Source organism: Falco rusticolus, chromosome W (genome assembly GCF_015220075.1).
Source record: "Falco rusticolus isolate bFalRus1 chromosome W, bFalRus1.pri, whole genome shotgun sequence".
NCBI classification, from domain to species: domain Eukaryota; kingdom Metazoa; phylum Chordata; class Aves; order Falconiformes; family Falconidae; genus Falco; species Falco rusticolus.
The window spans coordinates 25,349,864-25,363,394 of record NC_051209.1 but is presented as its reverse complement, the minus strand read 5'-3'; the positions used below and the strand labels follow the sequence as shown (position 1 = coordinate 25,363,394).

Below are 13,531 nucleotides of genomic sequence, written 5' to 3'. Positions count from 1 at the left end.
CTTGCATAACATATGGAGTGATATATCCTCATTGTCCTTTGGGGCCGAGTACTAAAATTGGTCGGGCACTTTGTTTAGGCAGCTGTATTCCCCCAACACATACTATTGCTGATGCGGGGTCTTTTAAATGTCACTCTTTCAGCCAGTCTGATTGCAAAACTACCGAAACATCAGCGCCAGTGTCCACTAGGCCCGAAAAGGGTCTTCCCTCAATATAACAGGTTGGTTGTGAGTAATTTGGTGTGCCCACATAATCTGTGGAAGGTTGGTGCTGCCAAACCCAACTTGCCTTTCGCCTCTCCCTTTTGGACCCACATTTTGAAATAATACAAGCTGAGCTATTTTTTCTCCCTTTTGAATATGACACAGAGGCGATGGGGTCCAAGCCATAATTTTTATTTCACCAATGTAATCAGTGTCAATCACTCCAGGAAGTATAAACAACCCTGAGCGAGTGACTGAAGAGCATCCCAACAAAAGCACATTACAATAATTCCCTAAGGGACCCCAGACTCCAGTTGGGAGCAAATGTACAGTGGTATCAAGATTGACTGGGAGATGGCCAAGTCCAGTCCGGCACTGCTGCGTGTGCAAGTCAGAGATCACTGGCCAAACTTCTGCACTTGCATTTCTTTTGTTGTTCGGGGTGTGTGGCTTTGCCCCCCATTTCCCGTTTCCCGATGGCACATCAATCAATTGCCCATTGGTATGATATTTGGAGTGACAGTCATTGGCCCAGTGTTTCCCCTTCCCGCACCAAGGGGCAGTCTCTAGCCAGCTTAGTTCCACTGGACCCTCCTTTTGGACATTTCTTTTTAAAGTGATTATTTGAGCAGCCAGTGCAGATGCAAGGGCTGCCACATGGTCCCTATATTTTGACATACTCTTACCATATCTGACAACATAGGGTTGTGATTGCAAAAGGGTTGCAATGCCCGCTTGCAGTCTTCATTGGCATTATCATACACTAGTTGTTTCAAAAGCAGCCCTCAAGCTTCCTCATGCTCGACTTGTAATTGCAAAATATTTTGAAGACGATCAATAAAGGTAGTATATGGCTCTCTAGGACCCTGCAAGACTGTGGCAAACGACTCACTAGAGGCGCACCCAGATTCAGGTATTTTCTGGACCGCCTTAATAGTTATTTCCTTAATTTGCAAACAGGCATCCCTAGGATACCCTGCCTGCATCACGGAAGAGGCATAATTATTTTCTCCAGCCAACTGCTCATAAGTAAAAGCAATCCCCCGATTAAGCTTTTCTTATGGTGATATTCAGCATGCCCTCTTTAGGGAACCAAGAACAATTGTCCCGAGCCCACACCAAGAGGGTTACAATGGATAGCTGAGACACATTGTCCCCATAAGTCTTTAAAATATTCTGCAAAACATCCATATGATTTTTCTGTTCCCGTGTTAATGATTGTCCCATGGTTCCCAGCCACTCACCTGATGTCCTGCAGTGGCGATGAGAGTGCTCATGTATCTGTTTTCCCTTTTTCCCTGGTTCATCTGGGCTATGCCACCGGAGTTGTAGCTTTTATCTCTCAAGTCCCTGTTCCTGCACTTGGTCCTGTGTCACGAGGGCCGCTGCAACCAGTGACAGGAGTTTTGAGGACAGAGGAGGTGCGGACATTGCCATCGTTGACAGTGTGTTGAGAAAAGCCATGTTGTCAGTGGAGTTTACAGCCTCCCTCAGTTTGGCACTATTAGAATTAGTTGACACTTGGTGAAGGGTAGTCAGAATCTTCCACCAGGTTGACAAATGCTTTCCCGCAGTGGGATCCCCCTCCACAACAGCATCATACAATCACCTGCCGACTGCTTGCCAGAAAGTAATTTGAAACGTGTCATCAGGCGGAAAGTCCAGCACTTTGTCACGGATCCATTCTAACAGAGTCACTAGCTGCGGACCTGTCACAGCTCGTTGCTGAGCTGCAAGCAGCCATCGCAATACATCCAGGCTGCGCTGCTGATCTTGGGATAACTCCCCTCCCATGGTTCCCGACTGCTCACCTCCTTTGTAGGTGATGGGTGTACAAAGTCAAAATTTCCACGGCTCCTGGTTCAGTCAGGCGATGCCACCGGTTCAGGCTTTGTGAGTCTCCTCTTCAGTGTCCCTGTTTGGGTGCCATTTGTGGTGTATGAAGACACAGACCCCATGTCAGTGAAGAAGTGAGATCATTTATTGTATACATAAGCACTAGTTATATACAAACGCTTATCTACCCAAGTTCAACTTATTTTTGTCCCTTACAGTGGCTTAACTTCATTCAGGCCCTGATAGTCCACTGTTAGTCTCCATTCTCCATTTGACTTTCACACTGGCCATATGGGGCTATTAAAGGGTGAGCGGGTCCTGCTGATCACTCCTTGGCTCTCCAGTCGACAAATCAGCTTATAGATGGGAATCAGGGAGTCTCAATTGGTACAATATTGCCATGGGTGCACTGTTGTGGTAGTGATTGGCACTTGTTCTTCCTTGACCTTCAGCAACCCCACAACAGACAACAGAAGAGTCCTCCAAGAGACCAGGCAAGAGGTGCTTCATTTCCTCTGTCTCCAAGGCAGCTATACTGAAAAGCCCACCTGTACACTTTTGGGTCATTAAAATACCCTCTTCTGAGATAGTCTATGCCAAGGATGCATGGAGCCTCCAGATGAATCACAGTGGGGTGCTTTTGCCACTCATTCCCAGTCAGGCTTATTTCAGCCTCCAATACAGTTAGCTGTTGGGATCCCCCTGTCACTCCAGAATACAAATGGGTTCTGCTCCTGTATAGCTTAATGCAGGGGTCCTCAAACTACGGCCCGCGGGCCAGATACGGCCCCCCGGGGTCCTCAATCCAGCCCCCGGTATTTACAGACCCCCCCGCCCTTCCTCCCCCCCGCCGGGGGTTGGGGGGGGAAACCAAGCAGCCGCAGATGACTTCCTGCTACTTCATCTGCGCACCGGCCCCCTGTTTAAAAAGCTTGAGGACCCCTGGCTTAATGGCTTTAGGGTACACTATGCACTAGAGTCTACTAGAGTCTCATACTCCTGTGGGTCTGGTGTGTCAGGCCATCAGATCTACACAGTCCAGTAAACCCGGTTGTCCCTGTCCTCCACCTGGCTGGAGGTAGGGTCCCACTAATCCTGGTCATAGGATTCTCCACTTACTTCTTGTAAAAACGGTATAGAGTTCCCTTCCATAGGTTCAGGAGTAAGATCAGCTCTTCTGCTCTGTCTGGGGAACTGCCCATCAGACAGTGGAGCAGCAACTTTCCTGGATGAACCCCCATTTATGGTTGATTTTCCTTGCAATTCACATACCTGTGCCTCTAGGGTCAAGGTAGATTTTCCATCCCACTTCCTCATGTCCTCTCCATTGTCCTGCAGGTAAAAACACAGGGTACCCCATTGTGTGTACCTTCTATATCCTCCCTCTTGAGCGGAAGGGCAACTACTGTTAATAGCTGAGATGTGGGTCTGTACAGGTGGGGAGTAAGATCTATCCTGTTTGAGTCACTGGACCAGTTTCTTCACAGCTGAGATGAGGGATAGTTTGTCCTCGTATTCCCAGAGTCAGTGAGCCACTTCATCCACTGTCGGTGCTGCTTCATGTCTCCAGCTCATTACCGCCAATGAGTTGGCATATGACAATGGTGGACTCTATACAAATTTCTGCCACATGGGTCATGTGCATTGGACTTTGTCTGGATCTGTGGGTAAATGCACTGTTCAGGTCATAATAAATAATCTCTAGCATGGCTAATTCTCTCAGGTACTAGATACCCTTCTCTATTGTGGTCCATGTGCCTGGGTGACATAACATCTTCCTTGAAGGGATACCTTTCCTTCATGGTTGACAGGAGTCACCTCCAGAGGCTGAAGACTTGTGTCCCTCTGTGGTGATGCAAGTCAAGACAGACTCAAAAACACTATATCTGCGTGGCTGGGTTCAGACAAAATGGCTCTTTATTGTTTTTACATATTGCTTATATATCTTAGATAGTACATGTGTCAGATGCTGATAGGCTTTCTGTCTTCTTTTTCTTCCTTGCTATTTGCTGTTGCTGTAGGCGCCCGTATGCTGCGGTTTTATGTTCTGGTTTTTTCACATCCTGTTTACATGCTTGACATTTTTGTGGCTGTCTTAAAGGTACATGACTAAGTCTTCAAGGTCAACTAACTCATCTGCAGACCCGCTGCAGACCCCTACATCCCTCTTCCCTCTTTGCCTTGTCAATGCCCCCTTCTCTAGAAGGTGATCCCAGCTGCTTGGCTTCCTTACCCTCTAATTCCAAACTATTAGCACCATTATCCCAACATCGGAGCAGCCAGTGATAATGTGCTCACCTGGATGATGGCTGAAATCTTTTTGCATATCCTGCAGCTCACTCAGAGATAGGGATCGAGTGGTTACCTCTTGCTCTGCCTCTTCCTCCTGTTCCTGTGATGGTCCTGCTTCGTCCTCCTTCACTAAATGTCTTTCATGTCCATTTCTTCTTGTGTATAGGGGCGACTGATACCAGCATGGGTTGGTTCACTGGTTCATCCACAGTGTCTCTCATTGGGGTTTGCAGTAGACGCAGTGTCTGTCTCTGCCCTCAGATCCAGAAACCTTCTTTTCCCCTTGAAGATACTGAATAGTTTTGAACAGGGCTTGGTAGGCATGGGCCAAGCCCCAGCACATTGCAGTGATTTGTGCTTCTCTGGAATTACCAGGGTGACCGCATACTTTTTCCAAATATTTTACTAGTTTTTCCAGATTCTGCACCTGTTCAGGGGTGAAGTTCCAAAACACTGGAGGTGCCCACTGTCCTAGGCACTTGCCCATACTATCCCACACACCCTGCCACTCATAACTATCTACCCTTGGGGCAGATCTGTGGGTGGTATTCTTAAATACTTGTTTAACCTTAAACAAGATTTGGAGCACATTCAGCAACATGCTGGTTCCTTGCAATAGGATCACACTGGTTTCAGCATCCCAAGGATATTTAAAGTTTTCAGAGTTCTCAAACAACACTGTAATTAACCTGGTGGGGAAGGGGAAGATGTGGGAAGATGTCTCCTTCATAGTTTGGCTTTCTGAGGAGAATAGGAAATAGATGTAATTATTAATAGTTCCCATTAGATGACTCCTGAAGTACAGAGGTGACAGCAATGCTGAGTACACATACTAGATTAATTTCATGAACAGCAACTTTATCATATCACTAGCCAGTATTACAAAGGACAACAAAATGAGAACCTTAGCCTAGACCCCAAGGGTGATAAATACCAAGACAGCGAACACATACTGCAAATAAGGTGTTACATAACACAACTCTGAGAGCAAGCGCAACAACTATGTGAGAAAATAAATCAACATTGTGACCAGCAGCTATTAAATCAATACAATGAATGCTTACAAAAATTGTTTTAACATGCTCTGGTCAGACCTGTCATTATCTCAACCCTTTGTGCCCCACGTTCGGTGCCAAAAAAGACTGTCATGGCTTAATCCCAGCCAGCAACTAAGTCCAACGTAGCTGCTTGCTCACTTGCCCACCCCAGTGGGATGGGGAGGAGAATCGAAAAAAAGGTAAAACCCATGGGTTAAGAACAGTTTAATAATTGAAATAAAGTAAAATCTTATACTACTACTACTACTACTACTAATGTAATAAAAAGTGAAATTACAAAAATAGAAAGATAAATAAAACTCAAGGGAAAAAACCCAAAAACAATCAAGTGATGCACAATACAGTCTCTCACCACTTGCTGACCGATGCCCAACCAGTCCCTGAGTACCCACCCCAGCCAACTCCCCCCTAGTTTATATACTCGGCACAACATCATATAATATGGAATATCCCTTTCATTGGTTCGCGTTACCTGTCCTGGCTGTGTTCCCTCCCAATTTCTTGTGCTCCTCCAGCCTACTCGCTGGCAGGGCCTGAGAAGCTGAAAGTCCCTGACTTAGTATAAACATTACCTAGCAACAACTACAAGCATCAGTGTGTTATCAACATTATTCTCATACTAAATCCAAAACACAACACTGTACCAGCTACTAGGAAGATAATTGACTCTATCCCAGCCAAAACCAAGACAGATTTCTTTATTTATTAGTTTTAAACCTTGCTCTTCATTTAAAGTGGCTTTGCTGTAGAACATCCTGGCAGTGCCCCTTAATGGATGTTTGGCTTATACTAGTGAAAGAACTCCTGTATGTATGTTGTTTAAAACTCTCATTCCTACCCAACTAGCTGCGCAAGCCAGCACATTGCACCAGGTTGAAAGCCCTCAGCTTTTGGTTTGCAGCATGTTCAGCAATTCAAGTCCTGCCTGTCCAAACTAGCCCGTATATAGGCTAAGCCGTACTAAATGTTTATTAGCTAGCTTACAAGGGTTTCTGGTTAGCACTGTTACCTTTTTCCTGCAGGATAGTATAATTGTATATTACAATTGTATATTATGAGATGTGTTGGTCAAAACGATTTAAATTTTTGGCTTGGATAGGGCTGTATTTTTTTTTATAATGCCTTATTTAAAATATTTCAACATTCAGTTTCCATTTAATTTCATTATTAAATAAGACAAGAAAATATTGAAGTTTTTCTTCCTTTTTACAGCCTTACCCACCTTTCATGCCTCGAAGACTCACAGGGTCACGCAGTAGATACCGATCACAGCAACCAATACCACCACACTCGTACCATCCCAGCCTATTACCATATGTGCTGTAAGTCCAAAGCACATTGTACTTGTAGACTACTAAATAACTCTGTAAGCTAGTTGATCTCCTCAATGTTTTTTTACATTTGGGCTCTACCACAGGGTAAAGACAGTTCAGACAATCTCAAGGAATAAGAAAACTTGTAGTTATATTTTAAGTTTCCAGTCTATATGAACAGCATACATACCTGAGCAAGGAAAAAAAAGTGAACAGATTGATGATAATACAGTTTTGGGATTTTCTATGCCTCTTCTTTCTGTTGAAATCTCCTTAAAGATGTTCATTGTAGAATGGTTACACTTGGTTCTTGGATAATAGTTATGAGTTATACCCATGGCTAGTTACATCCTAAAGTCTACTTATGTAGGATAAAGATCTAACAGTCCTTACAAAAAAAACCCCAGGCAAATCAATTTACTCTTAATTAATTACTGAAGCATAATGAGGGAAGCCTTCTGGTGTGGGTGTGTTTTTTTATTTGGGAGGAGTGTTTTTCTTCTGAACTCATAATCTGTTACAACTTTTGAACTTCTGCACCTGATTAACCATTTCTGGAAGAGAAGGGATGGGAGAAGCAATGTAGAAGAATGGCTGCAGAAGCGTGGCCATAAAATCTCTAAAGATCTGCACAATCCAGGCCTGGTATTAGAATAGGCCTGGAATTAGAATTGTGCTGAAGTTGCTGTGCTGAAGTTAACTAGAAAGGTAGCCTTGAGCTATTCTTGAATCCTGAGATCAAGTAATTATGTTGTGCCAACAGGCCGTGGCTGTAATAAGCTACAGCTGCTGGGAAAGCAGGTGCAGGCCAAGAAAGATAGGGAGTGGTATGGGAATATAGGGAGTAGCAAACTGCAAGGCTGAAGCACAGCAACACAATTAGCTACATGGATAGAATGCTTATTTTAGTCATGATAATTAGGGGTGTGAGAATAGCGTGCGCTTAGAGGCTAATAACCAATTATATTTTTGCTTTATGAATATGCATGTGTATCGAGTCTATATAAGTAGTGTTAGAAACTAATAAAGTTGAGCAAGATGCATAACTCATATTGAGCGATTTCTTGACTCTGGCGAACCCTTCTCCCCAACAAAGCAATATTTATTTTTTATCAGTAGGTTATCAGTAACCATTTAAAATAGATCCCCTCTGCTGTAATTTAGATGTGTGACGTAATTTATTGTTCTTTGTAGGTTCTGTTTTTGAAATTAATAAAAAATGCTTAGAAAATGAGGATTTAATTTAAAGGTGTCATTGACAAGGAGATAATCTTTGTCATTTGTTGTTTTGCCACAACATCTATAGTTTCTGACCCTGCAGTTTGACTTGCATCAAAATAGCACCAGGATATATGACTCAGTGAAGTTGTTAAACTTTGCATTGTGCATTCTGACAGTCTGCTCTGATGTTATAGCCGTTTGCCTGTCTACTCAGGGACAGTGTGCCACAATCATTCCTTATTAATTTAATCAGATGACATTTATAGTGCTGTGGATTTTTTATTTCTATGGTTGTGTATTAAACATTGACCCATATTACTATTTTGGGATGGAGATGCTTTTTTAACTTATAATAAAAAAAAAAAAGGGCATCCTCTTGCCTTTATATCTGAAGAGGTTCTTCTCTGGCCTAATCCATGTTATATGGGAATGTATAGTCTGCTGTCAATGTAGATGTTGGCCCAGTACTATATTGTAATTATCCGTTATGCATATTATCAAAAAGGAGACTGAAGGGCAACCTCATTGCTCCCTACAGCCTCCTGAGGAGGGGAAGTGGAAAGGGAGGTGCTGATCTCCCTGGTATCCTGTGACAGGATACGTGGGAATGGCTCAAAGCTGCACCAGGGAAGGTTCAGGCTGGACATTAGGAAGCATTTCTTTACCAAGAGGGTAGTCAAACACTGGAACAGGCTTCCTAGAGAGCTGGTCAATGCCCTGTGCCTGTCAGTGTTTAAGAGGCATTTGGACAATGCCCTTATTAATATGCTTTAACTTTTGGTCAGCCCTGAAGTGGTCAGGCAGTTGGACTACATGATCATTGTAGGTCCCTTCCAACTGAAATAGTCTAGTCTAGTCTAATCTAGTCTAGTCTAGTCAAGTGCTTGAGTGCTTTTGTATTGGGGAGCTAAGTGAACTTGGGTTATTTATCTTTGTTGATATTCTATCTGTTTAAATAAATTTAAAACCAGAAACTCTGTTCAATATTAATATTAACTCTGTGATGCAGACTATCAAGAGATTAATTTCTGTAATAACACTGAGCCTTACTCTAAGTATGAGTTGTCATAGCAGTATACATGCAATTTAAAAATGCAATACAACAAGCATCAAAAAGTAGTGCAATTAGCTTTCCTTTGACTCCTTTACTTTGAATTTTAATTCTTAATTTCAAATTTAACCTTTTTACTGATTCTTAGAATTTGTTGATTTAAGAAGGATCAACAGCATAACCCTATATCTGCCATATGTTTGCATACTTCAGGAAGATGTTGAGTCTTACTGTTTGTTCTTCTGGCAGATCAGTGCTTCCAGTGCCACCTGCAGTTGGACCAGCTTTCAGTTTCGAGTTGGATGTAGAAGATGGAGAGGTAGAAAACTATGAGGTTGGTGTGCGAAGTGCAAATTCATGAGGAGCAGAGGTTAACTCACTACATGAACTTAAATGGTCTTTTGCTTTTCAAAGACAAAACCAAGATTAAATAAATGTAATGTTTATGAAGACAGAATCCAGAAACATTCTTTTCATACTAGTTTCTAACACAGAATGTTAGACACACTCTTATTTTTTATCTATTTCTTTTCCCTAGAATCTGTCCTTTCAGATTTGTGATGGTTAAATTCCTCAACTTTCTATTGTAGATGTGACTCTTCTTTTGGCCTTTTGCTTGATTCTGAAATACTGAGCATAAATATCCTATTCTTTTGAATACGCTATAACTTAGTGCTTTTTATGTGCCTCGCTAACTTTACAGATTAGTGTTAACATTATAGGATGGATTCAGGTAAATGTGATGTTGACAAGAATCTCCTAATATATATTTTGTCTTGACAATAAGGGCAGTACAGCAAGTCACATATTTTGAAATAAAATGTCAGTGGTGTCTTAGATAATTGAGGGTTGATCCCAACTCTTGTCCTTGCTGCTTCTTAGGTTGTTGGATTCCCATCAGAGTCTGTTCAGAAAACCTCAGCTGCTGCCTACCCCTCCTCATGATCTATTTCTCCTTGATTCTGCTCAGAGCTGTGTATTTATGCAGTTGCATAGCATTTACAGTGTAATGACAACCTTTCCTATAATGTTTCTTGTGCTAGTTAAAAGAAGCATCATATTGTAACTGACATGTTGGGCTAGAGGTTTTGGGCTATTTGAGTACCTGTACTCTTTGCATCTTTCATCAAATCTCTTAATTTCTGTGCTTCAGTTCTCTATCAAGTTGATACTAATGCTTTTCTGGAGCCTCTCATGAGGGAGCAGAAATTATTTACATGAGGAGGACTTAGGTACAGTGTTCTACCTGTATGAACGAGTACAAAATTTAATTTAAAAGGGTCTCAATTCAGTTTAATGTCATGCCTTTGTTTCCAAAGGTTCAGCATAAAATCTCCATGTGTCAATTCAGTTAGCCAAAGAAGTGGAATGGTAGTCAAAAGCTGTCCCTTTAAACTCTTGGCCACATAGAGTTACACTCATTGCATATTCCTAGAAAGAAAGTTTGTCAACATTTTCTTCCGGTTACTCACACTACTGTGTGGGGGATGGGGGAAGTGGCCTCATTTCCAAAGCAAAACATGTATCAAGCTATGAATACAGCTGCAGGAGTGATTAACAGGTCATAGATATTTGGAAATCCCAAAGATACTATCTTATGCAGTTCAGAAGGATTCATCAATGATCAAACTTTGAAAGACATCTTTCTGTAGTACTTGCAGTTGGAGAGAGAGAGAAGCAAGACAAAACATGTCTTGATGGAGAGATGGGTTGTGCTACCTGGTGGGATAGTGATATGGCAGAAGAAATCACTTCTGGTAGAGCTGGAGCTTGTTTGAGCAATGAATGTTAAAAAGTCCAAATTCCTTGTTTCATAGGCACTGCTGAATTTGGCAGAACGTCTAGGAGAAGCCAAACCTCGAGGACTGACAAAGGCAGACATTGAACAGCTTCCATCTTACAGGTTCAATCTAAGCAACCATCAGTCAGAACAGACATTGTAAGCACATCTATCTCAAATTTAAATACTTTACATAACTGTGTTTCCATTCCTTCAGACTCCAGCCTCAACTAGGCAAAATGTAACACAAGTGCCCTAAAAGCACTCAAATAAAAAAGATAAATTTTCTTAAACCATTTTTCAGATCAGTTATCATTTATCTTGGCTTTAAAATTCTGCATAGTCTCACTTCAGGTAGATGTTCAAATTTAGTTATTCAGTATTTTTTAAAAGTTTTCCAAATTTTTGTTTGGCATACTAGATATTAAATGGCCATCATCAACTTGGAATTCAGCCTATATTGAAATATTTTCCAATTACTAAAATTTCAAGTTGTCCTGGAAGAGCTTTGGAGTTTTACAGTTATATTTTCTTATTTTTAAGAGTAATTCTGTTTGAAAGATCTGCATATGAGATATATATGAAAGATCTATATGAGATATAGATGGGAGGCAGTAAAAGTGATTTACAGTGCTGTCAAACGTTTAAAATTTGACAGAAGAGATTTTTTTCTCTGATCTTCCACTTAAAGCAATCTTCAATGTTATTTTTAACATAGTAAGGAATAAGAAAAATAAAAGTAGAGGGGAACTTCAGTTGATGATGTCCCTGGGGAAGAAATGTGTTTATAAAATATGTACAAAAGTATATAGATGTGTGTGGTCTCCAATGAATTATGGCTTTGAGAAATACTCAAAAAAATTTCTGGTTTTTATTTTAATATATGTAAAATTAAAGTTTAAACTGAAAGAAATATGCTATAGGGTTTGTACTACCTGTTTATAAGGGTGTTGTGGTTTAACCCCAGCTGGCAACCAAGCACCATGCAGCCGCTTGCTCACTCCCCCCCACCCAGAGGGGTGGGGAGGAGAATCGGAAAGGAATGTAAAACTAAAGGGTTGAGATAAGAACAATTTAATAATTTAAACAGAATAAAAAAGTAAGAACAGCAACAATAACAATAATAATAATAACAGTTATAATGGAAAGGTGGGGGAAAGGATAAAAAACAAAGGAAAAGGGAGAAAGGAAAACAAGTGATGCACAGTACAACTGCTCACCACTCACTGACCAATGCCCAGCCAGTTCCCGAACAATGATCCCCCCTGCCCCCACCATCCAAGTTTATATACCAAGCATGATGTCCCATGGTATGGAATACCTCTTTGGCTGGTTCAGGTCACTTGTCCTGGCTGTGTCCCCTCCCACTCTCTTGTGCCCCTCCAGCCCTCTGGCCGGCAAGGCCCAAGAAACCAAAGTCCTTGATTTAGTATAAACATTACCCAGCAACAACTAAAAACATCAGTGGGGTTATCAACATTGTTCTCCCATCATAGCCAAAACACAGCACTGTACTAGCTACTAAGAAGAAAGTTAACTCCATCCCAGCTGAAACCAGGACAATGAGCAGGCATGAACTCCAGTATTTTGAATTATGGTAATACAATCTACTGCTTGGGCCAGTGAACTCCCATGGGTATGAGTTTGAGCCCTTGTCTGCTTTGAGTTTTGAAATGATGGTGAAGAAAACAAAAGCAATTCTAATTTTACACTTGTCCACTAGAGATCTATACCCACAATAGTTTGATCACTGTAGATACTGCTGTGCTTTTTTAAAAAAAACTTTTGCAGACACACCTAATAAGTTGCTTATAGAATAGAAATTATTGCTATTAAATGGGAAAGTTTATAGATATTTGCTGTCTTTTTTTTTTTCAGGTGTGTAGTGTGTATGTGTGATTTTGAGCCAAGACAGCTACTTAGAGTCTTACCCTGTAACCACGAGTTTCATGCCAAGTGTGTTGATAAATGGCTTAAGGTAAATGAAACCTGTGTTGGATGCGTTTCATGATGTCCTAGTTTGTAGTTTCATTTTTTCTTTAGTTTTCTACTGTATTTCATCTTGTTTCTCCATTTTAATATTTAGGCTCTGAAGTAACAAAAAAGGGCACAAGCTGAATTTATCTTCTTTTTGTTGTCTCCTTACACTATAGAAATATTCTTTTTTAGTGATTAACAAAACATATTTATTTGTAATAATAATTGGAGTAGGGCCATTTTAAAAGGAATATGAGGAGAATGATCTTCACTAGTAGAAAGCGCTCCTATAAGAATCCTTCCTATCACTATGAATTTGAATTCTTGGGGCAAATAAAAAATTATCTATTTTTATAAGGCATGATTGAGAGATATTTTAAAAACAAAAGGTTTAGCATGAAATTATGGCTTTATGCATTCTATGAGATATTCCTTCAAAACAAGTTGGGGGGAAGACCTAGAAGCAGGACAGCACAATAAGTTGACAGAATTGCAGTGGTACAGAAGGTGAGGATAGAAATACAGTTTAGAAGATATATATGATTCTATGTGTGGCATGGAGAGAAGGTAAACAAGGAAAAATAGCTTACTCCCTCTTCTGAAATGAGAACTAGGACCACTGGGTATCATGCACCCCATGACATGATGGATGCTGATATCCTGTGAAGGTTGATAATTTTTTTAAAAAATAATTCTTCCCAGGGTTGTTGATGCAAAGATATTGCGTCTGGCTGAAAAAGCACTTGACCTACAAACTGCTGGAAGGTAGGGAAATGTATCAGGGAAATATCATGTATGC

General features: G+C 41.1%; 1 protein-coding gene across 4 annotated transcripts in view; it reads left to right on the top strand.

Moving 5' to 3' along the window:
• The window catches only part of LOC119140693 (E3 ubiquitin-protein ligase RNF38-like), a 176,147-nt gene that overhangs the window by 160,043 nt on the left and 2,573 nt on the right, over positions 1 to 13,531 (top strand). For all 4 annotated transcript variants that reach the window (XM_037372224.1, XM_037372227.1, XM_037372225.1 and 1 more), the window contains 4 exons: positions 6,603 to 6,712; positions 9,225 to 9,309; positions 10,793 to 10,914; positions 12,634 to 12,733. In XM_037372224.1, coding sequence (XP_037228121.1) covers positions 6,603 to 6,712; positions 9,225 to 9,309; positions 10,793 to 10,914; positions 12,634 to 12,733 — 417 coding nt within the window. The remainder of the gene's footprint in view (positions 1 to 6,602; positions 6,713 to 9,224; positions 9,310 to 10,792; positions 10,915 to 12,633; positions 12,734 to 13,531) is intronic.